Genomic DNA, 27100 nt, shown 5'->3' with positions numbered 1-27100 from the left:
CCAAAAGCCAATAAATACACCTGAATGGACTTCTGCAAATATGTAAACACAACGGGAGTCCTCTTACATTTGGGAACTTTACAGTCCTATTAATCAAACAACCATGAAATGGTAGGCTCTCTCTCCCTCCGTTATGCACATTAACAACAACAAGATCAACAGCTAATGTTAGCCAGAAAGAGATAAGCTAAAATCTAACAAAGGAACATTAGATAAACCTTCTCAAACTTTTTCAGCTAGTTGGCCATCAAAATTGCACTGATAAACAATGAGGAATTGTAGCCTACTCGTCCTTCTGCAGCTTGCCTGCCAATGCATGCTTGTCCCAACCAAGCACCCAAGTTAACTGGCTAAAGTTGGCTAGCTTGCTATCTAGCTACTTCCAGGCACAAATGAGAGAACACCTCACTCTGACCATTTTACTCGCCCTAGCAGAGCTGGTTAGGCTGTTTACATGTTATCTGAGAATTTATGAACGCAAGAGAAATGCTAACTGGATAACAGTCATTCAAGTTCTCACTAGCTAACCAAATGACACCTGCATCTCTAGCTGTGTATATGAGGGAAAAATGTCAGTCACTCACCCACTCCTCCAATGGCATGACATGTCACCCTCCTAGCAGCTAGCTTGCTAGCTAACGTTAGGCTCCGTGTTTTTAGGTTGCTACATAAATAGATACGCTAGCCTATTATGACTGACTTGTGATCATTGCCCTTGCTAGTTTGATTGTATTGACATTCCCAACCTTAGTTACATTTGTCCGTTTTTGTCCACAAAATGGAGTCATTGAAACTGAAACAGTGCATCCTGAATGGAGGCAGCAAACAATGTGCTAGATGAGCTGTGATTTACAACCTGATAGCAATGTTTTTTGGACTACCAAGAAATGTATTGGTGAATTATATGAATCATGCATTGAACTGCATCCATCTATTCTGCCAACAATGCCTTAGTGTACGTCATGGAATGTTGAGTCAAATAGAACCTATTTTTAAAACTTCTTATGAAGTTGGTTTTGTAGCATAAACTGGGAATTGTATATTTTTTACTGATATTATGATTGTCTGTTTGTTTCATATCTGCAAAGTAGTTAAAACGCTGTCAGTTCCACTTTAACTATGGGAGTGATACTTTTACGCCCACTCATGCTACTGTAAGATGACTCATGCTACTATAAGATGGCCGCTGAGAGCTATGACATCACCAGAGGAAATGGGAGATGGGTAATTGAGTTCAAGGGACAGCCAAACACCTTTTATATCTTCTACATATCGGCTCGTATTAAATAGCACGCATAGCGTGAGTCAGAGTTCAACAGTAATTGTTTCACAACTACCACAGGTTTGTGATATGCAAATTAATTGTTTAAAAAAAGAGTACCTTTATACACAAACACACACATACAAACATACACACCTACACACACACATATATAAACACACACATACATGCCCTGTGTAGCTGTAGAGTAGTTTCACTTGACGTGATTGTTAGTCTATTTCTTTTTAAAGATGTATCCGATGAGTTACCCACCCACCCGCGCACACACCCACTTACACACACACCCACCCGCGCACACACCCACCTACGCACCCACAATCACATTTACACACTCACCTCTTTCTAATATAAAATAAACATTTGCATAGAATTATTATACAAGTTATTATACATTATTACAAAATATCTTAAGCAGCAACAATGTATGCTGAACTGTATTGTCTAGATGAAGCTTCCTCATGGCACAGATCCACAGACGAGTGAACAACAGTAATCAGAGATTTCTCACACACACGTTTGTTTTACTATCCTTGTGGGGACAAAATAATTGGTCCCATTCAAAATCCCATTTTCCCTAACCCCTAACCCTAACCTTAAGGCTTAATCTAACCCTAATCTTTACCCTAACCTTAACCCCAATCCCCTTATTTAACCCTAACTCCTAAATCTAATTCTAACCATCAACCTAATTGTAACCCTAAACCTAACCCCTAAGCTTAAAATAGCCTTTCTCCGTGTGGGGACTGGCTAAATGTCTCCAATTTGTCTTGTTTTACTGTCCTTGTGATGACTTCTGGCCCTGACAAGGAAAGTAAAACCAAAAACACACACACGCCAAAGAAAATGATGTCCCCAGTTTGTTAAAAAAAGGAGCTGTACAGCTCCGACATTATAGCTACTTCTTTGTTCATATTTACATAAGTATACATCTTTTAATGATGGATAGAGATATCTAAGACAAACATCCACGGGGTTACAGTAAGAATGAGCACCATGGCACTAGCCACCACTGGGTTATGTGTGTCGCTGAGCTGCACTGCATTGAGCCACTGAGTGAGAGAAGGAGTCCATCTTTGGCCGTTGTACTTCTGCTCTCCCCCACTGGAACAACAGAGAGACAGACAACACAGAGTTAGAAACCTGTCATGACAGCACACACATCTCACTCTCTAAAGGCACAACGCTCAATATATTGTGTTCAGTTTGCAGTAAAGAGGGTTTGAAGGACTGAATGGGGACATTTTTGCAAGTAACAAAACCAAAGAAGGAAAAGGAACATTCATTCCAAGTACTTTGTGGATGTAATACTAACATGTGAATTACTTCACTGTCATGAGAAGCTACAAACTCCATTGAGCCTCACCTCAGCTTGCCCTCTTATCACAGTCGCTCTCAGCTGCCTCACACTCCACATCCTGGAGCTCCATGGCCTCCACCTTGGTGTCCATCTTGGTTCCTCTGCAACCCGTATGGACCTCCAGTGGCACATGGGGGTGCTGGAAGGCAGGCTCAGGCTCTGCGCCCCTTGCTGTGTGGTAACTGTCCGCTGCAGTGTGTCCTGGGTAAGAGGAGGTGGGGCTCTGAGTGGGGGGAGAGGCAGAGTGGACGGCGATGGTAACCGATGCAGAGGCCGTTACTGTGGTGATGGGCTGGCAGTAAGTAGGGGCAGGGTTAGAGTGGTGAGGTTGGTGGTGATTGGGCCGGGGTTTGTGGGATGGACGAGATCTGTGCCTTGCAGAACGTTCTCGGTTGCCTCCCGAGACAAAATGGCCCCCGGAGCCGTAATGGCCTCCAGCTTCAGTAGCAGTTTCAAAAGCGTCCATGCGCGGGCGGGCTGGGGGCAGCGACTGTAGGTCCCTCTTGCTGAAGCGACGGGATGCACCAGGGTGGGCATCCGACTCCGGCAGGACCGACTGACAGGAGAGAGATCAGAAAATCAGAACAACTTGTACACATGCTCAACATGTTCATAAAGAGAGTGTGAACATACAGTTGAAGTCAGAAGTTTACATACACTTAGGTTGGAGTCATTAAAACTCGTTTTTCAACCACTCCACAAATTTCTTGTTAACAAACCATAGTTTTGGCAAGTCGGTTTGGACATCTACTTTGTGCATGACACAAGTAATTTTTCCAACAATTGTTTACAGACAGATTATTTAACTTGTAAATCACTGTATCATAATTCCAGTGGGTCAGAAGTTTACATACACTAAGTTGACTGTGCCTTTAAACAGCTTGGAACATTCCAGAAAATTATGTCATGGCTTTAGAAGCTTCTGATAGGCTAATTGACATCATTTGAGTCAATTGGAGGTGTACCTGTGGATGTATTTCAAGGTCTACCTTCAAACTCAGTGCCTTTTCCTTGACAACATTGGGAAATCAAAAGAAATCAACCAAGACCTCAGAAAAAAATTGTAGACCTCCACAAGTCTGGTTCATCATTGGGAGCAATTTCGAAATGCCTTAAGGTACCGCGTTCATCTCAACAAACAATAGTACGCAAGTATAAACACCATGGGACCATGCAGCCGTCATACCGCTCAGGAAGGAGATGCGTTCTGTCTCCTAGAGATGAATGTACTTTGGTGTGAAAAGTGCAAATCAATCACAGAACAACAGCAAATAACCTTGTGAAGATGCTGGAGGAAACAGGTACGAAAATATCTATATCCACAGTAAAACGAGTCCTTTATCAACATAACCTGAAAGGCCACTCAGCAAGGAAGAAGCCACTGCTCCAAAACCGCCATAAAAAAGCCAGACTACGGTTTGCAACTTCACATGGGGACAAAGATCGTACTTTTTGGAGAAATGTCCTCTGGTCTGATGAAACAAAGATAGAACTGTTGGGCCATAATGACCATCGTTATGTTTGGAGGAAAAAGGTGACGCTTGCAAGCTGAAGAACACCATCCCAACCGTGAAGCACAGGGGTGGCAGCATCATGTTGTGGGGGGTGCTTTGCTGTAGGAGGGACTGGTGCACTTCACAAAATAGATGGCATCATGAGGTAGGAAAATGATGTGGATATATTGAAGCATCTCAAGACATCAGTCAGGAAGTTAAAGCTTGGTCGCAAATGGGTCTTCCAAATGGACAATGACCCCAAAAATACTTCCAAAGTTGTGGCAAAATGGCTTAAGGACAACAAAGTCAAGGTATTGGAGTGGCCATCACAAAGCCCTGACCTCAATCCTATAGAACATTTGTGGGCGAACTGAAAAAGCGGGTGCGAGCAAGGAGGCCTACAAACCTGACTCAGTTACACCAGCTCTGTCAGGAGGAATGGGCCAAAATTCACCCAACTTATTGTGGGAAGCTTGTGAAAGGCTACCCGAAACGTTTGACCGAAGTTAAACATTTTAAAGGCAATGCTACCAAATACTAATTGAGTGTATGTAAACGTATGAACCACTGGGTATGTGATGAAAGAAATAAAAATTGAAATAAATCATTCTCTCTGCTATTATTCTGACATTTCACATTCTTAATATAAAATGGTGATCGTAACTGACCTAAGACAGGGAATTTTTACTCAGATTAAATGTCAGGAATTGTGAAAAACTGAGTTTAAATGTATTTGGCTAAGGTGTATGAAAACTTCTGATTTCCACTGTATGTCACGTGTGTGTGGGCATTATCCGAAGCACTTACAGAAGACAAAGAGTGGGCTGTGGCGTTTCCTTGTCTAGATGTCCGTCTTGGCACTGCTCCTCGTCGCACCTCCTCTGCTCTCCCAACTCTGCCTCTAGTGGTGGGGAGGTTGTACTGCTGGGGCTCCTGGCTGATGCCTGATGCCGTGGTGTTGGAGCTGTACTCAGAGTCTGACGAGTCAGAGCCTGTACCTGTCCCCGTCCCTGAGGTGGTGTGGCAGGGGTGGACGGAGAAGTGGACCACGTGAGGAGGGGACTCTGGTGACGGGGTGGGTAACTGGCTACGCCCATCAACAGGAGTCACCTGAGGGGGACAGAAAAAGGAGGGAGGTGTAAGGAGATGAGGGAATTTTTTTTTATTCCTTTTTTTTGTTTTTACACAAACTATGCTGCTAAATAATTTCATGATGAGCTCATGTTAGAACATTCAATAAAAAGTTAGTGTTGGTTCACCAAAATACGTGTGCGTAAAAAATGTGTGTGTGAAAAATATATGTTTGTAAAAAATGTGTGTGTGTGTAAACAATATGTGTGTGTGTAAAAAATGTGTGTGTGTGTAAAGAAATATGTGTGTGCAAGCCATTATAGTATTTCAGCGGGAGAAACCATCTGACCTCTGGATAGGGGCCAAAGTAAGACAGCAACACAGGGAGAAGGACCAAACCATTCAGCACCCCCAGAATGGTCAGGATGGCCAGCACAGCAAAGAAATACCTGCAACAAACCAACACAGTCTACTGTTAAGACAGGCAACATGGGCACGACATTTCATCAACCACCATACACCAACACCACAGAAGATAGGTAGCAAAGAGTCACAACCACTAACATTCTCTGGACATTTTGGCAGAAGCTTTGAACAACTTAACCAGTGGAACATTAGCAGCATCACATAGATACACATGACAACCACAATGAACACCACCGAACACAGGCATTAGAGCAATGACACATCTGCAAAACCACAGGGTAAGCATGACAGCCAACATGAGTGTGTGTGGTTTCTGTGGGTGTGTGTGTGTATGTTTTGTGGTTTGTGTGGGTGGGTTGGCAGGCTGGTGTGGGTGGGTGTGCATGGGTGTTTATAGGTATATATGTGTGTGTGTGTGTGTGTGTGTGTGTGTGTGCGTGCGTGCGTGCGTGCGTGCGTGCGTGCGCACACAAAGAGAATACCTGGAGCAACCACAGAACAACAGGAGAGAGGCTGTGCTAAACATGAACTAGATCAACCATTACACATGCCTGAAAAGACCATGACACACACATGTACGTTGGTTAAGTAGGAAACAGAAATTTACCTGTCAAGTCCTGCCAAAGAGGGTTAGTCTTTCGAAAGCCGCACAGAGAAAGAGAAGGAAGCACAATTAACTGGAGTTGGTTAATTCAAAGGCATGGAAAAAAGGGGGAGGGAGAAAGTGGGGTGTGCGGTGTATAAGCAAACATGAAGAAAACAAAGCAGTCAGGAATGTGGAGAAGGGGGAAGGAGGGGGAAGGGGTAAGGAAGGGGAGAAGTGGGAAGTTTCTGATCTAAAAAAAATAGGCAGAAGCAAAGTATAGAATTTAAATCATTTAGTATAGAAGGAATAGAAAGAGAACAATGAACAGAACCTCACCCTGGCCTACCTCCCTCTCTTTCTTTCCCCGTTTCTTTCTCTCTTTACCTTCTTTACAGCTAAGCCCCTGTGAAATTCCCAGTGCTCTACAATCCTGTCTAATTAAATCTCCAGTGTATCATGTAAAACACCCTGTCTAATTAAATCTCCAGTGTATCAGGTAAAACACCCTGTCTAATTAAATCTCCAGTGTATCAAGTAAAACACCCTGTCTAATTAAATCTCCAGTGTATCAGGTAAAACACCCTGTCTAATTAAATCTCCAGTGTATCAGGTAAAACACCCTGTCTAATTAAATCTCCAGTGTATCAGGTAAAACACCCTGTCTAATTAAATCTCCAGAGTATCATGTAAAGCACCCTGTCTAATTAAATCTCCAGTGTATCATGTAAAACACCCTGTCTAATTAAATCTCCTGTGTATCAGGTAAAGGACCCTGTCTAATTAAATCTCGAGTGTATCAGGTAAAACACCCTGTCTAATTAAATCTCCAGTGTATCAGGTAAAATACCCTGTCTAATTAAATCTCCAGTGTATCAGGTAAAACACCCTGTCTAATTAAATCTCCAGTGTATCATGTAAAACACCCTGTCTAATTAAATATCCTGTGTATCAGGTAAAGCACCCTGTCTAATTAAATCTCCAGTGTATCAGGTAAAACACCCTGTCTAATTAAATCTCCAGTGTATCAGGTAAAACACCCTGTCTAATTAAATCTCCAGTGTAACAGGTAAAACACCCTGTCTAATTAAATCTCCAATGTATCAGGTAAAACACCTTGTCTAATTAAATCTCCAGTGTATCAGGTAAAACACCCTGTCTAATTAAATCTCCAGTGTATCACGTAAAACACCCTGTCTAATTAAATCTCCAGTGTATCAGGTAAAACACCCTGTCTAATTAAATCTCCAGTGTATCAGGTAAAACACCCTGTCTAATTAAATCTCCAGTGTATCAGGTAAAACACCCTGTCTAATTAAATCTCCAGTGTATCAGGTAAAACTCATTCTCTCTCTCTCTCTTTCTCCTACTCATTTTTCTCCCCTCTACAGTTCCTTCATTAAGGAAGGCTTTACTCCACTTTTCGTTCTCCTGTGTGTGTGTGTGTGTGTGTGTGTGTGTGTGTGTGTGTGTGTGTGTGTGTGTGTGTGTGTGTGTGTGTGTGTGTGTGTGTGTGTGTGTGTGTGTGTGTGTGTGTGTGTCCTCTCAGTGCTCGGGCTCAAGTTGCTCCATCCTCTTGGAGAATGCTTACTGTCTATGTGTGTTTGTGTGTGTGTGTTAATGTGTTTATTCAGTATGTGTGTGCATATGGTGTATGCATGTGTGAGAGAGAGAGAGACAGAGAGAGAGAGAGAGAGAGAGAGAGAGAGAGAGAGAGAGAAAAGAGAAGAAAAGAGAGAGCTGCTGGTTCAGTTTGCCCAGCGAAGTAGAATCAATAAACAGGACTTTTTAGACAGGCTATAGAATGGGACAGGGGCTGAGACTGGGGACAGGGGTTGAGTCTGGGGACAGGGGTTGAGGCTGAGGACAGGGGTTGAGGCTGGGGCTGGGGCCCGGGATTGAGGCTGAGGACAGGGGTTGAGGCTGAGGACAGGGGGTGAGGCTGAAGACAGGGGGTGAGGCTGAGGACAGGGGGTGAGGCTGAGGACAGGGGGTGAGGCTGAGGACAGGGGGTGAGCATACAATGAGGGAGCTGGGGCTACAGCTTCTCTCCCTTTCCCCCCCCTCCTCTCATCTCTCCCTTTCCCCCTCTCCTCTCCTCTCTCTCTTTCCCGCCTCTCCACTCTTCTCTCCCTTTTCCCCCCTATCCTCTCCTCTCTCCCTTTCCCCCTCTCCTCTCTCCCTTTCCCCCCATTCTCTCTCCCTTTCCCCCTATCCTCTCCTCTCTCCCTTTCCCCCTCTCCTCTCTCCCTTTCCCCCCATTCTCTCTCCCTTTCCCCCCTATTCTCTCCTCTCTCCCTTTCCTCCCTATCCTTTCCTCTCTCCTCTTTCCCTTTCCCACCTCTCCTCTCTCCCTTTCCCCCTATCCTCTCTCCCTTTTTCCCCATCCTCTCTCCCTTTCCCCCCTATCCTCTCCTCTCTCCCTTTCCCCCTATCATCTCCTCTCCTCAAACTCCTCTCTCCCTTTCCCCATTTCCTCCCCCCTTTTCCCACTCTCCTCTCTTCTCGCCCTTTCCCCCCTATCCTCTCCTCTCCTCTCTCTCCTCTCTCCCTTTCCCCTTCTCCTCTCTCCCTTTCCCTCACTCCTCTCTTCTCTCCTTTTGCACCCTCTCCTCTCTTCTCTCCCTTTGCCCCCTCTCCTCTCCTCGCTGTTGGCCTCTCCCGACACGAAGACGGGGAAAGTAGCTGAACTCACAGAGCTTCTGCCTTGGTTTAAAGCCACATCTACACTGGAACACACACACAAGCACCCACCCGCGCACACAAACACACACAACGCGCTGGAGCTGTTTGTAGTGAAAACATTTGAGGGGTTGACAAGGAAAGTCAGGGAAACATTTATTTCGGCATGAAAAGAAAAATAGGAGTTGGCTGTGTTGTTATTCTGCAGTCTTCAGGCGCAGAATACCGCAGGCTTCAAATAGCCTGAGACAGAGACTAAGTGGACCAGAGGAGATGAGGAGAGAAGGGTTAGTGTGTGTGTGTGCACTCTCACTGCTAAGCACTCCATCGTTGACCCCCATGATAACAAGGTCAGGGAGCAGGGCGGTGTGTGTGTTTCCAGACCACATGGGTGGAGATGGCCCTATTTTCTTAAAGAGATAGATCACCCACCTTACAAAACTTCTCCTTAATGGCTACTTAGACAGTAGTCTGCGGACATAACCTAGACACTGTTCCAAGATAGGCTTAGCTACGGCTCTAAAGTGCCATCAACTTGGTCCCATATGCAACAAAATATTTTGCTGTGTGACCAGGAGTTTATTTTGGGAGCACCCACTGTGAGACTAGGGAAAAGATCTCCCACATAATGATTGTTTTAATGATAAGGTTACGCTGTACCGTTACGCTGTACTCTAGTGCCCTAGAGAAAAAAGTGGGTGCAGATTCGATAGCGTCATGGTGGCACCATTACTACAACGGAAATGGCTCGCTTGTAGCCCAACCAGCTAAAAAGATCTGACCCATATTACCGCCACGACATTTGTATCTTTCTGTAGCGCCCCCATACCCAACTGGCAGACTGCAGGTCTTGATTCCCAAAAATTATAATAATACGATTAATAGCTTGGCCGGGCTTCAACCCCTGGTATCATATAAACACATGTAAGACATGGAAAAATGTGTAGAACTGCAGGAAATTAGATTTAAAACAGACAAAAAAATTGCATTTTACATCGTTAACCATTTGTTTACACTTTGTTCTGTCATGTTACGTCATTGGCTAGCTAGCTAACAACCTGGTAACTACCAGTATAACCAACATTTTGGGGGCACAGAATCAAAGGAAAAGGGATAGGTTCTTCAGGAGATTAATGATCATAGCAATCAATGAATGAGAGATCTCTTGCATGTCCTCATCACAAATCTGCCATTTTTAAAGAGACAATGTACAATTTCCAATGTAATGCATCTCAATGGGAAAAATGCCTTTACAGTGTTACATATTCATTTCTAGTGCACCACATGTGCTTCAAAAGTAGAGGCCCAATATACTGTGGGCTGTATCTCAATCAATTTAAATCATCTTATTTTCTGGTGCTCCTAAATTTCATGTAGTGCTCCTAACTTTTTTTTAAATTGGGAGCAGCAGTGCTACCAATGAACATGTTTTATTTAGAGCCAATATGCTTAGCACTTAATAATAGGAACCTTGTCTCACACCTCCCGCGTGTTAGTTTTCATTTGCATTTCTCCCGTCCTTCCCCTCAACTACAGTAGCATTGAAGTGTGTGTGTGTCTGAGAGAGAGAAAGCAAGAGAGAAAGAGAAAGACAGAGGGAGAGAGCAAGAGAAAGACAGAGAGAGAGAGAGAGCGAGAGAGAAAGACAGAGAGAGGAGAGAGCAGGAGAAAGACAGAGGGAGAGCTAGAGAAAGACAGAGAGAGAGAGAAAGAGAAAGACAGAGCGAGAGAGAAAGACAAAGAGAGGAGAGAGAGAGAGCGAGAGAGCAGGAGAAAGACAGAGGGAGAGAGCAAGAGAAAGACAGAGAGAGAGAGAGCGAGAGAGAAAGACAGAGGAGAGAGCGAGAGAGCAGGAGAACGACAGAGGGAGAGCTAAAGAAAGACAGAGAGAGAGAGAAAGAGAAAGACAGAGCGAGAGAGAGAGCGAGAGAGAGAGAGGGGGGAGAGTAGAAAGGGATGGAGGGAAAAGCGGTCTTCACGGATGAGTGGCGTTTCAGGTAGATTCCTGTGTGACATGCAGGCTCAGGCACAGCCTTAACGCTCGACTGACGCCACAGAAAGCCACAGAAACACCACAGAAGATAACACACTTGAATAATGTGACACCGGCAGGTAGAAATTTTGAAACTGTTCATCACTGCTTGCAAAATAATGTCCATACAGGTTAGAACCCCTTACAATGCAAGAAGATACCAGTAGCTTTCAGCTTTGCAGGCTAACTTTCCTTGCTAGCTGACAGCTGAAGCCAACATAAATTCACTACCCCTAGTACTTTGGTTGTGATAACATGCAAACCATAACGCTGATTTCAAAGCTGATTGCCAACAAAACTTGATTAATTTACCTAATTGGTCTCCCCCCCGCGCACACTTTTATAAAAAAAGCCACTTCTCTGCAAATGATGATGAGCAGTACAATAAAATAAGTCCCAAAATTGAAGGGAAACACATTTTTGCGATCTCTATCCCCTGAAATCAGCCAAAACAAGCTCAGTAACTCAATGTATGCACACACTCTCATTGAATATGCATTCATGTAAATAGGCCTAGGATACATCTTGATTCACCCAGTTTATCAATGGACGTTTACCATTCAAATAAATGATTACCATTATGGTGTTATGTAGTTAGATTGGTAAAAACTAAGTCAAATGTACGATTGTATAATTGATTCATTGTATACATGGCTGTCTCTGAACATTTTTTAAGTAAGAAATGTAAAACGTAATGATACCGAATGACTGAACAGAGCAGTAGCTGAGTTTGGCTGTCTGGATCAGTGCTATTCTGGGACTTTGGTTAACCAATGAGGGTCATCGTAACACCGGTACATTTTGGACTTCTAATCCCTTTTAAACATTGTGTGTTTGAGCTACAGACTTCTGTACCATTGGATTCGTCTATTTCATCTGCATCCATAAATACCCAACATTAGTCTGTGTGATTAATGGGTGCTGAACTAGAGTGGTGTTTGTGAGAGAAGGACAGATCCTGAAGGAGCCCTTGTTTTACAAAAATGTCTGTAGAATGAGAATGGTTTGAGCGAACACGCACATGTAACATGTTTTGCGTTATAACGCTCACAAGCTCCACAATAGTAGTTAGAAGGTAAGGTGTTCTTCTACATAGAAGATCATAGGAAATCCCAGGACATAGTATCTATAATACTGTAAGGGGTTCTTCTACATGGAAGATCATAGGAAACCCCAGGACATAGTGTCTATTATACTGTAAGGGGTTCTTCTACATGGAAGATCATAGGAAACCCCAGGACATAGTGTCTATTATACTGTAAGGGGTTCTTCTACATAGAGATCATAGGAAACCCCAGGACATAGTGTCTATTATACTGTAAGGGGTTCTTCTACATAGAAGATCATAGGAAACCCCAGGACATAGTGTCTATAATACTGTATGGGGTTCTTCTACATAGAAGATCATAGGAAACCCCAGGACATAGTGTCTATTATACTGTAAGGGGTTCTTCTACACAGAGATCATAGGAAACCCCAGGACATAGTGTCTATAATACTGTAAGGGGTTCTTCTACATAGAAGATCATAGGAAACCCCAGGACATAGTGTCTATAATACTGTAAGGGGTTCTTCTACATAGAAGATCATAGGAAACCCCAGGACATAGTGTCTATAATACTGTAAAGGGTTCTTCTACATAGAAGATCATAGGAAACCCCAGGACATAGTGTCTATAATACTGTAAAGGGTTCTTCTACATAGAAGATCATAGGAAACCCCAGGACATAGTGTCTATTATACTGTAAGGGGTTCTTCTACATAGAAGATCATAGGAAACCCCAGGACATAGTGTCTATAATACTGTAAGGGGTTCTTCTACATAGAGATCATAGGAAACCCCAGGACATAGTGTCTATTATACTGTAAGGGGTTCTTCTACATGGAAGATCATAGGAAACCCCAGGACATAGTGTCTATTATACTGTAAGGGGTTCTTCTACATAGAAGATCATAGGAAACCCCAGGACATAGTGTCTATAATACTGTAAAGGGTTCTTCTACATAGAAGATCATAGGAAACCCCAGGACATAGTGTCTATAATACTGTAAAGGGTTCTTCTACATAGAAGATCATAGGAAACCCCAGGACATAGTGTCTATAATACTGTAAAGGGTTCTTCTACATAGAAGATCATAGGAAACCCCAGGTCATAGTGTCTATAATACTGTAAAGGGTTCTTCTACATAGAAGATCATAGGAAACCCCAGGACATACTGTCCATAATACTGTAAGGGGTTCTTCTACATAGAAGATCATAGGAAACCCCAGGACATAGTGTCTATAATACTGTAAGGGGTTCTTCTACATAGAAGATCATAGGAAACCCCAGGACATAGTGTCTATTATACTGTAAGGGGTTCTTCTACATAGAAGATCATAGGAAACCCCAGGACATAGTGTCTATAATACTGTAAGGGGTTCTTCTACATAGAGATCATAGGAAACCCCAGGACATAGTGTCTATTATACTGTAAGGGGTTCTTCTACATAGAAGATCATAGGAAACCCCAGGACATAGTGTCTATAATACTGTATGGGGTTCTTCTACATGGAAGATCATAGGAAACCCCAGGACATAGAGTCTATAATACTGTAAGGGGTTCTTCTACACAGAGATCATAGGAAACCCCAGGACATAGTGTCTATAATACTGTATGGGGTTCTTCTACATGGAAGATCATAGGAAACCCCAGGACATAGTGTCTATTATACTGTAAGGGGTTCTTCTACATAGAAGATCATAGGAAACCCCAGGACATAGTGTCTATAATACTGTAAGGGGTTCTTCTACATAGAGATCATAGGAAACCCCAGGACATAGTGTCTATTATACTGTAAGGGGTTCTTCTACATAGAGATCATAGGAAACCCCAGGACATAGTGTCTATTATACTGTAAGGGGTTCTTCTACATAGAGATCATAGGAAACCCCAGGACATAGTGTCTATAATACTGTAAGGGGTTCTTCTACATAGAAGATCATAGGAAACCCCAGGACATAGTGTCTATAATACTGTAAGGGGTTCTTCTACATAGAAGATCATAGGAAACCCCAGGACATAGTGTCTATTATACTGTAAGGGGTTCTTCTACATAGAAGATCATAGGAAACCCCAGGACATGAAGGTCACATAGTTGCTGTCACAAACTCCACACAGTTGTTACTGACTAATTTGATATTAATTTCCCACTGAGCAAACAATGTCTGTACTTACAGCATTCATATAAATTCATTTTTATCAGGCTTTTGCAGACATTTTTGTAATTGACATTTGTCAATAAAACTTATAAATGCAATTGTTTATGTCAAATTGTTTTGTGCTTACTTCTAGAGAGTGTGAGAGATTGAGTGTGTGAGAGAGAATGAGTCTCTTTCCATGAGTGTGTGCATGTGTATTTGAGTGTGTGAGAAAGTATGAGTCTTTTTCCATGAGTGTGTGCATGTGTATTTGAGTGTGTGAGAGAGTATGAGTCTCTTTCCATGAGTGTGTGCATGTGTATTTGAGTGTGCATGTAGTCTTTGTGCATGAGTGTATGTGTTCATGTGCGTGTGTGTGTGTGTTTGTGCTGTGTGTCTGTGTGTCTGTGTGTCTGTGTGTGTGTGTGTGTGTGTGTGTGTGTGTGTGTGTGTGTGTGTGTGTGTGTGTGTGTGTGTGTGTGTGTGTGTGTGTGTGTGTGTGTCCCACAACTGGTCCCACTCACCTGACGATGAAGTCAAACTCAGAGCCTGCTAGCATGAGGACTCCTAGTAGAGTAGAGAAGGCTCCGTCCAACACAGGAGCAAACATGTGTTCTAACGCCAGCACTGCCCGCCTGTTACGGTCCCCTATCGCTGTGAGGAACGCCTGCAACGTACACACACACACAACTCATCAGAAACACTATAATGTCATTTGTAAATATACAAAACACTTTCTGTGAGCTATTTTTTTGTAAGCTATTTTAGGCTTAGGGGTTAGGTTTACGGTTAGGGTTATACTATGGTTAGGGGTTAAGGTTAGGGTGTTTTGGGTTAGAGTTTATAGAAAATAGGATTTTAGGTCCCCACAAGGATAGTAAAAGATATTGTGTGTGTGTGTGTGTGTGTGTGTACTCACTAGAGCAACATGTACAGTGAACTCTACTCCTATGCCGACAGAGGCGATGAGGATGACCACAGGAACAGCACTGAGCTTGATCCCTATCAGCCCCATCATACCAAACAGCTCCACGGTCATCAGAGACAGGACCAGGACCTGAAACAGACAGACCGCAACACAACCGTTAATGACTATTAGAGACCATCTACAGTGTTAACCCAGGGATCAACCCCAGCATGAATCCAAACATCTCCACGGTCATCAGAGACAAAATCCCCCAAAGTCCCCACAAGGATAGTAAAACAAGGAAAATTCTCCCTCGAACCAAGAACCACATCCCCATGAGGACAAAGGCCATTAGGTTTAGGGTTTAGAGTTAAGAGTTTAGGGTTAGAGGTTAAGGTTAAGGTAAGGGTTAGGTTTAGGGAAAATAGCATTTTGAATGGAAATCTATTTTGGGTCCCCTCAAGGATATTTAAATGTTTTATTTTACCAGGTAAGTTGACTGAGAACACATTCTCATTTACAGCAACGACCTGGGGAATAGTTACAGGGGAGAGGAGATGAATGAGCCATTTGGAAGCTGGGGATGATTAGGCGGCCATGATGGTATGAGGGCCAGATTGGGAATTTAGCCATGACAACGGGGTTAACACCCCTACTCTTACAATAAGTGCAATGTTATATTTAGTGACCACAGAGAGTCAGGTCACCTGTTTAACGTCCCATCCAAAAGACAGTAAAACATGTGTGGGCTGTGTGTGTGGGTTGGTCCTTCTATACTTGTCGGGACCTAAAATACCCAGAAGTTCCCACAAGGATAGTAAAACAAGGAAAATTCTCCCTCGTGGGGACATTTCCCACGTCCCCATTAGGATAAAGGCTATTTTAAATTTAGGGGTTAGGTTTAGGATTAGGGTTAAAATGAGGGTTAGAATTAGGGTTATGGTAAGGGATTAGTGGTTAGGTTTAGGCTTAGGAGTTAGGTTTTGGGTTACGGGTTAGGGAAAATAGGATTTTGAATGGAAATGTATTTTAGGTCCCCACAAGAAAAGAAGAACAAAACATGTGTGTGTGTGTGTGTTAGGGCTTGGAATTGCCAGAGACCTCACAATACAATACATTTTGATTTGATACTGCGATTTTATTGCAATTTTATGTTCCAAGCATATTGATCACTATATGTCTGCTGCAGACAGACAAGAGAGATCATGAGAAAATGTGTTTTGATCAGTAATGGAAATAAAAGTGCTGAAAATATGTTGGTTCACTATTTAAAAAGAAGATGGAAAATAAGCTATAGGATGACAAATACCAGACCTAGCAAAAGCGATTATATACATCGTTTTTAACAAATTGATACCTGGAGTCAAAGTCATCACTAGTATGTATGTGGCCTGTAGCTGGGGGTAAGGGGTAAGGGCAGGGCTAAGGGTTTGGCCATGGGGGTTAGGATGCAGGCGATAAGGGGTGTAAGATAGGATACTGGTGGCCTGGTCTGGACAAAGCAATGGTTCAACTTGAAGCACCGCCATAACTTGTCATTTTATTTGGTTTGTAAAGCTAGAGCAGGGGTTTCCAACATGTAGATCGTAGCACACCTATGAGTAGCTCACCAAGCAATTCTGAAAGTACATGCATTTTTCCCATTTGGTCCATGGCAAACTGTCATAAACATAAAGCTCCTGGCTACTACCCAATAAAAGTCACATTGACATTATCCCACACCTGGTAAGTCACTACTGGCTTAAAAAGCCAAACGTAACAAAATATCTGCCAATTCATTCCCAGCAATATTGCCCCTGTCTGTCTGTTTGGTGTCAGGCAGAAATGGAGAGAAGAGACAGAAGAATGTATGATGGACAGGGATAGAGAGAAGTTGCTTTGCAAGATATCTATACCTGAAAGTGCATGATCTGGGTGATTTATGGTTGATATTCAGCAGTCACATGCCTAATTTACTTTGAAGAACTACTAAAATAGTGATTTTGTCAGACAGCATAGACAGCAGCTCTATAGAGATGAGATGATGACTTGGAATGAAATGATAGTCATCAAATAAAACACATATACTATACATAACAACTGAATATTTTATTAAAGTAAAGTGTGAATAAATGATGGCAGTAACGGGTAATCACTACCATCATGGGATTTTCATTAATTGTGTTATTCTGTGTTGTTGCAGCGTTCAACCAACATAATGCATAGCGCATTTAATGATTTAAAATGGAAAACCGGGATTATTTTGTAATAATCGAACCGAAACCGAACCAACCTCTAAAAGCACTAATCACTCAGCACTAGATGCTAATGATAACTGTCTTGTGGGTAGACAGAAAGACTTTCCCGATAACCTTCTAAATGAAATGTTAAGTACAAAGTAGGTTTACCTGGCAGACCTATTTCATGATTATTTGTATCAATTGGGTGGCCATTGTTTTACAAAATCTGGCATGACATGTACTGCAGCAGTAGGCCTAACAACAGAAACGTCGCTAGATCAACATATTCCTCTCTTGCTATATGCGCAATTAAAGGGGAATTACCCTCCAAAATGCAAATGTGTTAGTTTTTCTCTCAGACATAAAACATTTTATTCTGATGTGATTTAAGCATTGACATGGATTCAGAACATCCATTTTCATTGTTTCTCTATGAATAATTGTACTATTGAGAGGAAAAAAACTGAAAGAAATTCAAAACAGGGAACAATAAAACAGAAAACAGGAAAATTAAAAAGATAATTGTATGCATTCGGAAAGTATTCAGACCCCTTGACTTTTTATGTTACAGCCTTACTGTTAGGCGTGTATATGGGAGGCGAAGTCAAGTGCAGGAGAGCGGAGTATATAAAACAGGCACACTTTAATACCGGTCAACAACGACAGCACATAAAACATACTAGTGCCATAAACACGGTCTAATACAAAAGTGCAGCGCCTGACAAAATAATCACGTAACAATAAACAATTACACACAAAGACATGATGGGGAACAGAGGACTAAATACATGTAGATTGATTGGGGAATGAAAACCAGGTGTGTATGGAACAAGACAAAACAAATGGGCATATGACAAATGGAGCGGCGATGGCTAGAAAGCCGGTGACGTCGATCGCCGAACGCCACCCGAACAAGGAGAGGAGCCGACTTTGGCGGAAGTCGTGACACTTATTCTAAAATGAATTAAAATGTTGTTTTTTCCCTCATCTATCTACACACAATACCCCATAATACCCCAACAAGTGACAGGAGTCTTTGAAGCCCCCTCCTGCTGTTCAAAGACCATTCACTGGCATTTTCTACAAGAATCTGCCTCCAGAAATAAAAGCTTCTCCCAAGTGGGTGTGACACCTACTCCCGTTGCCTGCTGCACTGCTGCTTGGTTCCACCTGGCGATGTGTTCACCATCTGCCCTGGTCTGTCTCCCCCTGTCTGGTACAGGTACCTCCACCACACTCACCCCTCTCTCCAGCACACACGCACTGTTGGGGCGAGTGACTCTGAACTTACCATGGCTAGCCCCAAGCCCCAAGTCGTTATATGTTTAATATTTTTAATGTGCATTTTGATATTTGCCTCATGACTCCTGCGTACTTTGTTGACTACAAACTTTCTTCACCCAACCGTGGGACAGACTATGTTTGTTCCCACACTCAGGACTCTGACTCTCTATTGGTTACACAGATTTTTGGCCTCCCATCCTATTCTAACCACCTCTCGCCGGCTTTTTTTTCATGCAACCCGATGAAAATGCTGTACAATATGATCTTGTTGCCATCTGATGCACATTCAGATGTCATAAATCAGCACTGCAGAGCTCTCCCTGTCCTATGCCACGCATTGATTGTATTACTATTGATGATATCTGGAAATGTGCATGTACACCCTGGCCCATCTACTGTTGCTAGCCCCAATTCTGGTTTTCTGCACGTTAACACTAGAAGCTTATTACCTAAAATGGATCAATTGAAAGTGTGGGTTCACAGCTCCAATCTAGATGTATCGGTCATTACTGAGATGTGGTTAAGGAAGAGTGTTTTGAATGCTAATGTTAACCTTTATTGTTATAACCTTTTTCGGCAAGACAGATCTTCCAAAGGTGGGGGAGTGGCAATCTTTACCAAGGATCACCTTCAGCGCGCGATTGTCTCCACTAAGTCTGTCACCAAACAGTTTCATTTGCTGGTTTAAAGCATTAAACTTCCAAATAGCTATTTTTTGACGGTTGCTGGGTGCTATCGTCCTCCATCAGCACCGGCCTGTACCCTACCGGCCCTAAGCTCTCTCCTGGCCCCTTATACTAAGTCTGAATTTGTCCTGCTAGGTGACCTAATCTGGGACATGCTTAAACCACCTGACCAAGTCCTAAAGCAATGGGACTCCCGATATCTTTCTCAGATTATTACCAATCCCACAAGGTATGACTTCAAACAGGTATCAGTCTGGTGTTTTCTGTAATGACCTTAGTGATCACTGTTTTACAGCCTGTGTTCGTAATGGCTGCTCAGTGAAACGATCTGTCCTGATTTGTCATAGACGCTTGCTAAAAACTTTAATGAGCAAGCCTTCGTTCATGAACTGGCCTCTGTAAAATGGTATAGAATCAGCTTGATCCCCTCTGTCGAAGACGCTTGGACCTTCTTAAAAAATATTTTCAGTGGTATAGTTAAAAAACACGCCCCCATAAAGAAAATGAGAATTAAAAACAGGTTCAGCTAGGAATTCACGATATATCGGTGAACATATCGGAATCGGACCATATTAGCTAAAAATGCCAACATCGGTATCGGCCGATGTCTAGTTTAACAGCGATGTTAAAAACGATGTCAAAGCTACCGTGCATACCTATATAACTTAGGTACAGGACATAATGACTCCACATAAACTTTTGCACTACACGTGCAACACAGCATTCCTAACCTAGCCCACAATGTCTGCTGTTTGGATCGAGCAGTCAACAAGTCGAGCAGTCATTTGAAAGAGTAAGAAAATTTCAGCGAGACAACTCAAAGGTGAAATCCATTAAAGCCAAGATAATGGAATTCATTGCCCTTGACAATCAACCGTTCTCTATTGTGGGTGATGTTGGCTTTCGCTGACTGGTCGAGCACCAGTACACACTACCAAGTGCACTATTTTTCAGATGTTGCCCTACCGCAGTTACACAATAATAGCGTCACTTCTATTAGCTTCACGACATACATACTATGGAATGCCGTTTGGGTCTTTGCGTGTCAAAAAAGATACAGTAGCACCGTCAAAGCTGTACAAAAAAGTCTGCAAACAAGCAAACACCGGCCACAAACGATGCGTTTACAATACTGCATTGGTAATAAAGCATAATTTGTTTCGACATCAACTTCTGATACACGTCAAATAGTGTTATTTGACATGTATCTTTTTTAACACGCAAAGACCCAAATGGCGTTCCATTGAAATCCTGGTTGAGAATGAAACGACTGAACAACGAAACAGCACAGCAAGTAAGTGAAAGAAATAGGTTTTGATCATGTTTTACTGGTAATGGGGACATATGTAAATGCCAACAAAATAACTTCTTGGTCAGTGTGATGTGTGTGTTTGTGTAACCTTTATTTAACTAGGCAAGTCAGTTAAGAAGAAATTCTTATTTACAATGATGGCTCGGACGACGCTGGGCCAATTGTGCACCGCCCCATGGGACTCCCAATCACGGCCGGATGTGATACAACCTGGATTCGACCAGGGACTGTAGTGACGCCTCTTGCACTGAGATGCATTGCCTTAGACCGCAGAGTCCATGTGTGTTAACTTTTTAACTGTACTGGAATGATTAAAATGTTGTTTTTTTTTGGCAAGGAAAACATCGGTATCGGCCAAAAAAAAGCATCACTAAGTTCAGCCCCTGGTTCGACAGTGATCTTGCAGAGTTACTCCACTTCAAGAATTGCATTTGGTGAAAAGCTTGGCACATGCATACTCAGGCTGACTGGCTATCGTTCAGGCAAATGATAAATATGTGCACTCAGGCTATCCGGAAGGCCAAAGTTAGTTACTTTAAGGAACAGTTCTCTCTCTGTGGGTCTAACCCCAAGAAGTTCTGGTAAACGGTTAAAGATCTGGAGAATAAACCCTTCTCCTCACAGCTGCCCATGTCCCTTAATGTTGATGTGGTTGTTACTGACAAGAAGCACATGGCTGAGCTCTTTAATCACCACTTCATTAAGTCAGGATTCCAGTTTGACTCAGCCATGCCTCCCTGCCCGTCCAACATTTCCTCATCTCCCACCCCTTCTAATGCGACTATCCCCGATGTTTCTGTCTCTTTTTCCCCTGCCCCACTACAAAGTTCCTCTCTGAAGGCAGTCAATGAGTCCGAGGTGCTAAAGGAGCTCCTTAAACTTGACCTAAAAAAAACATCTGGGTCAGATGGTTTAGGCCCTTTCTTCTTTAAGGTTGCTGCCCCTATTATCACCAAGCCTATCTCCAACCTTTTTAACCTATCTCTCCTTTCTGGGGAGGTTCCCATTGCTTGGAAGGCAGCCACAGTTTGTCCTTTATTTAAAGGGGGAGATCAAACTGATCCTAACTGTTATAGGCCTATTTATATTTTGCCCTGTTTATCAAAAGTGTTGTAAAAGCTTGTCAATAATCAACTGACTGGCTTTCTTGATGTCTATAGTATTCTCTCGGGTATGCAATCTGGTTTGCGCTCAGGTTATGGATGTGTCACTGCAACCTTAAAGGTCTTCAATGATGTCACCATTGCCCTTGATTCTAAGTGTTATTGTGCTGCTATTTTATTTGACTTGGCGAAAGCTTTTGATACGGTAGACCATTCCATTCTTGTGGGCCGGCTAAGGAGTATTGGTGTCTCTGAGGGGTCTTTGGCCTGGTTTGCTAACGTCCTCTCTCAAAGAGTGCAGTGTATAAAGTCCGAAAATCTGCTGTCTCAGCCACTGCCTGTCGCCAAGGGAGTACCCCAAGGCTCGATCCTAGGCCCCACACTCTTCTCAATTTACACCAACAACATAGCTCAGGCAGTAGGAAGCTCTCTCATCCATTTATATGCAGATGATACAGTCTTATACTCAGCTGGCCCCTACCCAGATTTTGTGTTAAATTCTCTACAACAATGCTTTCTTAGAGTCCAACAAGTTTTCTCTACCCTTAACCTTGTTCTGAACACCAAAACAAAGGTCATGTGGTTTGGTAAGAAGAATGCCCCTCTTCCCACAGGTGTTATTACTAACTCTGAGGGTTTAGAGCTTGAGGTTGTCACCCCATACAAGTACTTGGGAGTATGGCTAGACGGTGCACCGTCCTTCTCTCAGCACATATCAAAGCTGCAGGCTAAAGTTAAATCTAGACTTGGTTTCCTCTATCGTAATCGCTCCTCTTTCACCTCAGCTGCCAAACTAACCCTGATTCAGATGACCATCCTACCCATGCTAGATTACGGATACATAATTTCTAGATTACCAGGTAAGGGTGCTCTCGAGCGGCCAGATGTTCTTTGCCATTCAGCCATCAGATTTGCCACCAATGCTCCTTATAGGACACATCACTGCACTCTATACTCCTCTGTAAACTGGTCATCTCTGTATACCCGTCGCAAGACCCACTGGTTGATGCTTATTTAGAAAACCCTTAGGCCTCACTCCCCCCTATCTGAGATATCTACTGCAGCCCTCATCCTCCACATACAACACCCGTTCTGCCAGTCACATTCTGTTAAAGGTCCCCAAAGCACACACATCCCTGGGTCTCTCCTCTTTTCAGTTCACGCAGCTAGCGACTGGAGTGAGCTGCAACAAACACTCAAACTGAACTGTTTTATCTCAATCTCTTCATTCAAAGACTCAATCATGGACACTTACTGACAGTTGTGGCTGCTTTGTGTGATGTATTGTTGTCTCTACCTTCTTGCCCTTTGTGCTGTTGTCTGTGGCCAATAATGTTTTGTGCTGATACCATGTTGTGTTGATACCATATTTGTTGTTATGTTGTGTTGCTACCATGCTGTGTTGTTGTCTTAGGTCTCTCTTTATGTAGTGTTGAGTTGTCTCTCTTGTTGTGATGTGTGTTTTGTCCTATATATATATTGTATTTATTTATTTATTTTAATACTAGGCCCCCGTCCCCGCAGGAGGCTTTTTGCCTTTTGGTAGGCCGTCATTGTAAATAACAATTTTTCTTAACTGACTAGTTAAAGTTATAGTTAAATAAAGGTTAAAAAAATAAACAAATAAATAAAATAATGACAAAGCAAAAACAGATTTACAGAAATTATAGCAAATGTATTAAAATATTGAAATATTACATTTACATAACTATTCAGACACTTTACTCAGTACTTTGTTGAAGCAACTTTGGCAGTGATTACAGCCTCAAGTATTCTTGGCTATGACGCTACAAGATTGGCACACCTGTATTTCGGGAGCTTCTCCCATTGTTCTCTGCAGATCCTCTCAAGCTCCGCCAGGTTGGATGGGGAGCGTCGCTGCACAGCTATTTTCAGGTCTCTCCAGAGATGTTTGATCTGGTTCAAGTCCAGGCTCTGGCTGGGCCACTCAAGGACATTCAGAGACTTGTCCCGAAGCCATTCCTGCGTATTCTTGGCTGTGTGCTTAGGGTCGTTGTCCTGTTGGAAGGTGAACCTTTGCCCCAGTCTGAGGTCCTGACCGCTCTGGAGCAGGATTTCATCAAGGATCTCTCTGTACTTTGCTCTGTTCATCTTTCCTTCGATCCTGACTAGTCTCCCAGTCTCTGCTGCTGAAAAACATCCACATATCATGCTGCCACCACATTGCTTCACCGTAGGGATGGTGCCAGGTTTCCTCCAGACGTGACGCTTGGCATTCAGGCCAAAGACTTCAATCTTGGTTTCATCAGACTTGTTTCTTATGGTCAAAGAGTCCTTTAGGTGCCTTTTGGCAAACTCCAAGCGGGCTGTTATGTGCTTTTTACTGAGGACTGGCTTCCGTCTGGCCACTCTACCATAAAGGCCTGATTGGTGGAGTTCTGCAGAGATGGTTGTCCTACTGAAAGGTTCTCCCATCTCCACAGACAAACTCTGGAGCACTGTCAGACTGACCATTGGGTTCTTGGTCACCTCCCTGACAAAGGCCCTTCTCCCCTGATTGCTCAGTTTGGCCGGGCGGCCAGCTCTAAGAGTCTTGTTGTTTCTAAACTTCTTCCATTCAAGAATGATGGAGGCCACTGTGTTTTTGGGGACCTTCAATGCTGCACACACTTTTTGGTACCCTTCCCCAGATCTGTGCCTCGACACAATCCTGTCTCGGAGCTCTACGGACAATTCCTTCGACCTCATGGCTTGGTTTTTGCTCTGATCATGCACTGTCAACTGTGGGACCGTATATAGACAGGTGTGTGCCTTTCCAAATCATGTCCAATTAATTGAATTCACCACAGGTATGCTCCAATCAAGTTGTAGAAACATCTCAAGGATGATCAATGGAAACAAGATGCACCTGAGCTCAATTTCAAGTCTCATAGCAAAGGTTCTGATTACTTACGTAAATAAGGTATTTCATTTTTATATTTTCATAAATTTGCCAAAATTTCTAAAAAACTGTTTTCACTTTGTCATTATTGTCACGTCCTGGCGAGTATAAGGGTTAATTGTTATTGTAGTTTGGTCAGGACGTGGCAGAGGGTATTTGTTTTATGTGGTTCAGGGTGGTGTGTTAGTTAGGAGGGCGTTTGATTTATTATTTCCGGGTTTTGAGTTATGGTCTATGTTTATGTATTTCTATGTGTAGTCTAGTGAGTGTGTTTCTATGTTGAGTTAATTGGGGTGGACTTCCAATTGAAGGCAGCTGTTTGGTGTTGCCTTTGATTGGAAGTCCTATATTAGTTGGGTGTGTTTGTCTTGTATTTGTGGGAGATTGTTTTTGCATTGCGTGTTTTTGTGAGCCTGCAAAACTGTCATTTGTCGTGCTTATTGTTTTCTTGTTTTTTTCGTGTTCAACGTTCGTTAAGAAATTAAGAAAATGAACACCAACTCTGCTGCATATTGGTCCACCTTTTCAGATGACGATTTCGCTATATCGTCCTCCGACGAAGAAAGCCGTGACAATTATGGGTTATTGTGTGTATATTGATGAGAAAAAAATATAATTTTATCCATTTTAGAATCTGGCTGTAATGTAACAAACTGTGGAGAAGGTCAAGAGTTCTGAACACTTTCCAAATTAACTCTGTGAGTGCATGTGTGTGTATGTGTGTATCACTGGAAACTCCTACAGCACATGTGTAGGAGAGAAATAGGGAAAAGGGCTGTATTTTAGGTGGGAGTGGGGGTTGCTTGGGTAACTTGTGTCCTATCCCAATTTATTTTAGGTCAGTTTCTGGGAGAGACAGAGTAGACTAAACACAACAGCACAAGATAAACACTGGGACAGGACTGGGCTAGAAAAACAGAGCAGCATGATCTCCTCTCCTCCACTCCCTGTCTCTCCTCTCCTCCCTTCCCTCCCCTCTCTTCTCCTCTCCTTCCTTCCCTCTCTTCCACTCACCACTCCTCCCTTCTCCTCTCCTCCCTTCTCTCTCCTCCCTTCCCTCTCCTCCACTCACCAGTCCTCCCTTCTTCTCTCCTCCACTCACGACTACTCTCCTCCCTTCCCTCTCCTTCCTTCTCCTCCCTTTCCTTTCCTCTCCTCCACTCACCACTCCTCTCATCCCTTCTCCTCCCTTCCCTCTCCTCCACCGACCACTCCTCCCTTCTTCTCTCCTCCCATCTCTCTCCTCTCCTCCCTTCCCTCTCCTCCCTTCCCTCTCCTCCCTTCCCTCTCCTCCCTTCCCTCTCCTCCACTCACCATTCCTCCCTTCTCCTCCCTTCCCTCTCCTCCACTCATCACTACTCTCCAACATTCTCTTCTCCTCCACTCACCTCCTCCCTTCCCTCTCCTCTCCTCCCTTCTCCTCCCTTCCCTTCTCCTCCCTTCCCTCTCCTCTCCTCCACTCACCACTCCCCTCCTCCCTTCCCTCTCCTCTCCTCCACTCACCACTCCTCCCTTTTCCTCCCTTCCCTCTCCTCCACTCACCACTACTCTCCAACCTTCTGTTCTCCTCCCTTCTCCGCCCTTCCCTCTCCTCCACTCACCACTCCTCTCCTCCCTTCCCTCTCCTCCACTCACCACTCCTCCCTTCTCCTCCCTTCCCTCTCCTCCACTCACCACTACTCTCCAACCTTCTCTTCTCCTCCACTCACCTCCTCCCTTCCCTCTCCTCTCCACCCTTCTCCTCCCTTCCCTCTCCTCCGTTCCCTCTCCTCCACTCACCACTTCTCTCCTCCCTGCCTTCCTCTCTCTCCTCTCCACACTCCCACAGTCACACAGTGTATGGGAGTGGAGGTTTAAAACTGATGGATTGGAATGTTCTGTAATAAGGAAGTCTCCTTTTACAGGATTCTAATCTGACAGATTTATGAAAATGGACTTTATACTGATATATGATGTCAACACACATTCTGCCCATGTATTCAACGCAAAAAGAATGCCGCTTTAGAATGTGTGTGTGTTTGTGTGTGTGTGTGTGTGTGCATTCACATGAGTAGGGTTGCAAAGCTACTGGTAATTTACCTAAATTACCGGAATTTTCAGGAATTTGGGTAATTAACAGAAAATCTATGGCAATCTATTGTAACTTTGGTAATTTATTATGTTTTTATTCATATATACAGTACCAGCCAAAAGTTTGGACAAACATACTCATTCAAGGGTTTTTCTTTATTTGTACTATTTTCTACATTGTAGAATAATAGCGAATACATCAACACTATGTAATAACACATATGGAGTCATGTAGTAACCAAAAAAGTGTTAAACAAATCAAAACATATTTTAACATATTCAGATTCTTCAAAGTAGTCACCCTTTGCCTTGATGACAGCTTTGCACACTCTTGGCGTTCTCTCAACCAGCTTCATGAGGTAGTCACCTGGAATGCATTTGAATTAACATGTGTGCCTTGTTAAAAGTTCATTTGTGGAATTTATTTCCTACTTAATTAATGTGTTTGAGCCAATCAGTTGTGTTGTGACAAGGTAGGGGTGGTATACAGAAGATAGCCCTATTTG

At 43.1% G+C, this 27100-nt stretch overlaps 1 protein-coding gene across 4 annotated transcripts in view; it reads right to left on the bottom strand.

Annotated features, from left to right (window-relative positions):
- Nucleotides 1-931: 931 nt before the first annotated feature.
- The window catches only part of LOC106580561 (protein patched homolog 1), a 164229-nt gene continuing 138060 nt past the window's right edge, over nt 932-27100 (bottom strand). For 2 of the 4 annotated variants that reach the window (XR_006760918.1, XR_006760916.1), the window contains 5 exons: nt 15031-15168; nt 14636-14778; nt 6240-6267; nt 5556-5655; nt 5229-5245 (listed from right to left, as the gene is read on the bottom strand). Coding sequence is in view for 1 of the 4 variants with exons in the window: in XM_014161750.2 (XP_014017225.2) it covers nt 2647-3195; nt 4943-5245; nt 5556-5655; nt 14636-14778; nt 15031-15168 (1233 nt within the window). In the remaining 3 variants the exon portion in view is untranslated. Of the gene's footprint in view, nt 2384-2645; nt 3196-4942; nt 5246-5555; nt 5656-6239; nt 6268-14635; nt 14779-15030; nt 15169-27100 lie in introns of those variants that run through there. The other 2 variants (XM_014161750.2, XR_006760917.1) reach the window with 2 other exon arrangements.

Source organism: Salmo salar, chromosome ssa20, assembly GCF_905237065.1.
Source record: "Salmo salar chromosome ssa20, Ssal_v3.1, whole genome shotgun sequence".
Taxonomy (NCBI): Eukaryota; Metazoa; Chordata; class Actinopteri; order Salmoniformes; family Salmonidae; genus Salmo; species Salmo salar.
The sequence above is the reverse complement of the archived record's forward strand: the minus strand, read 5'-3'. Positions and strand labels throughout refer to the sequence as shown.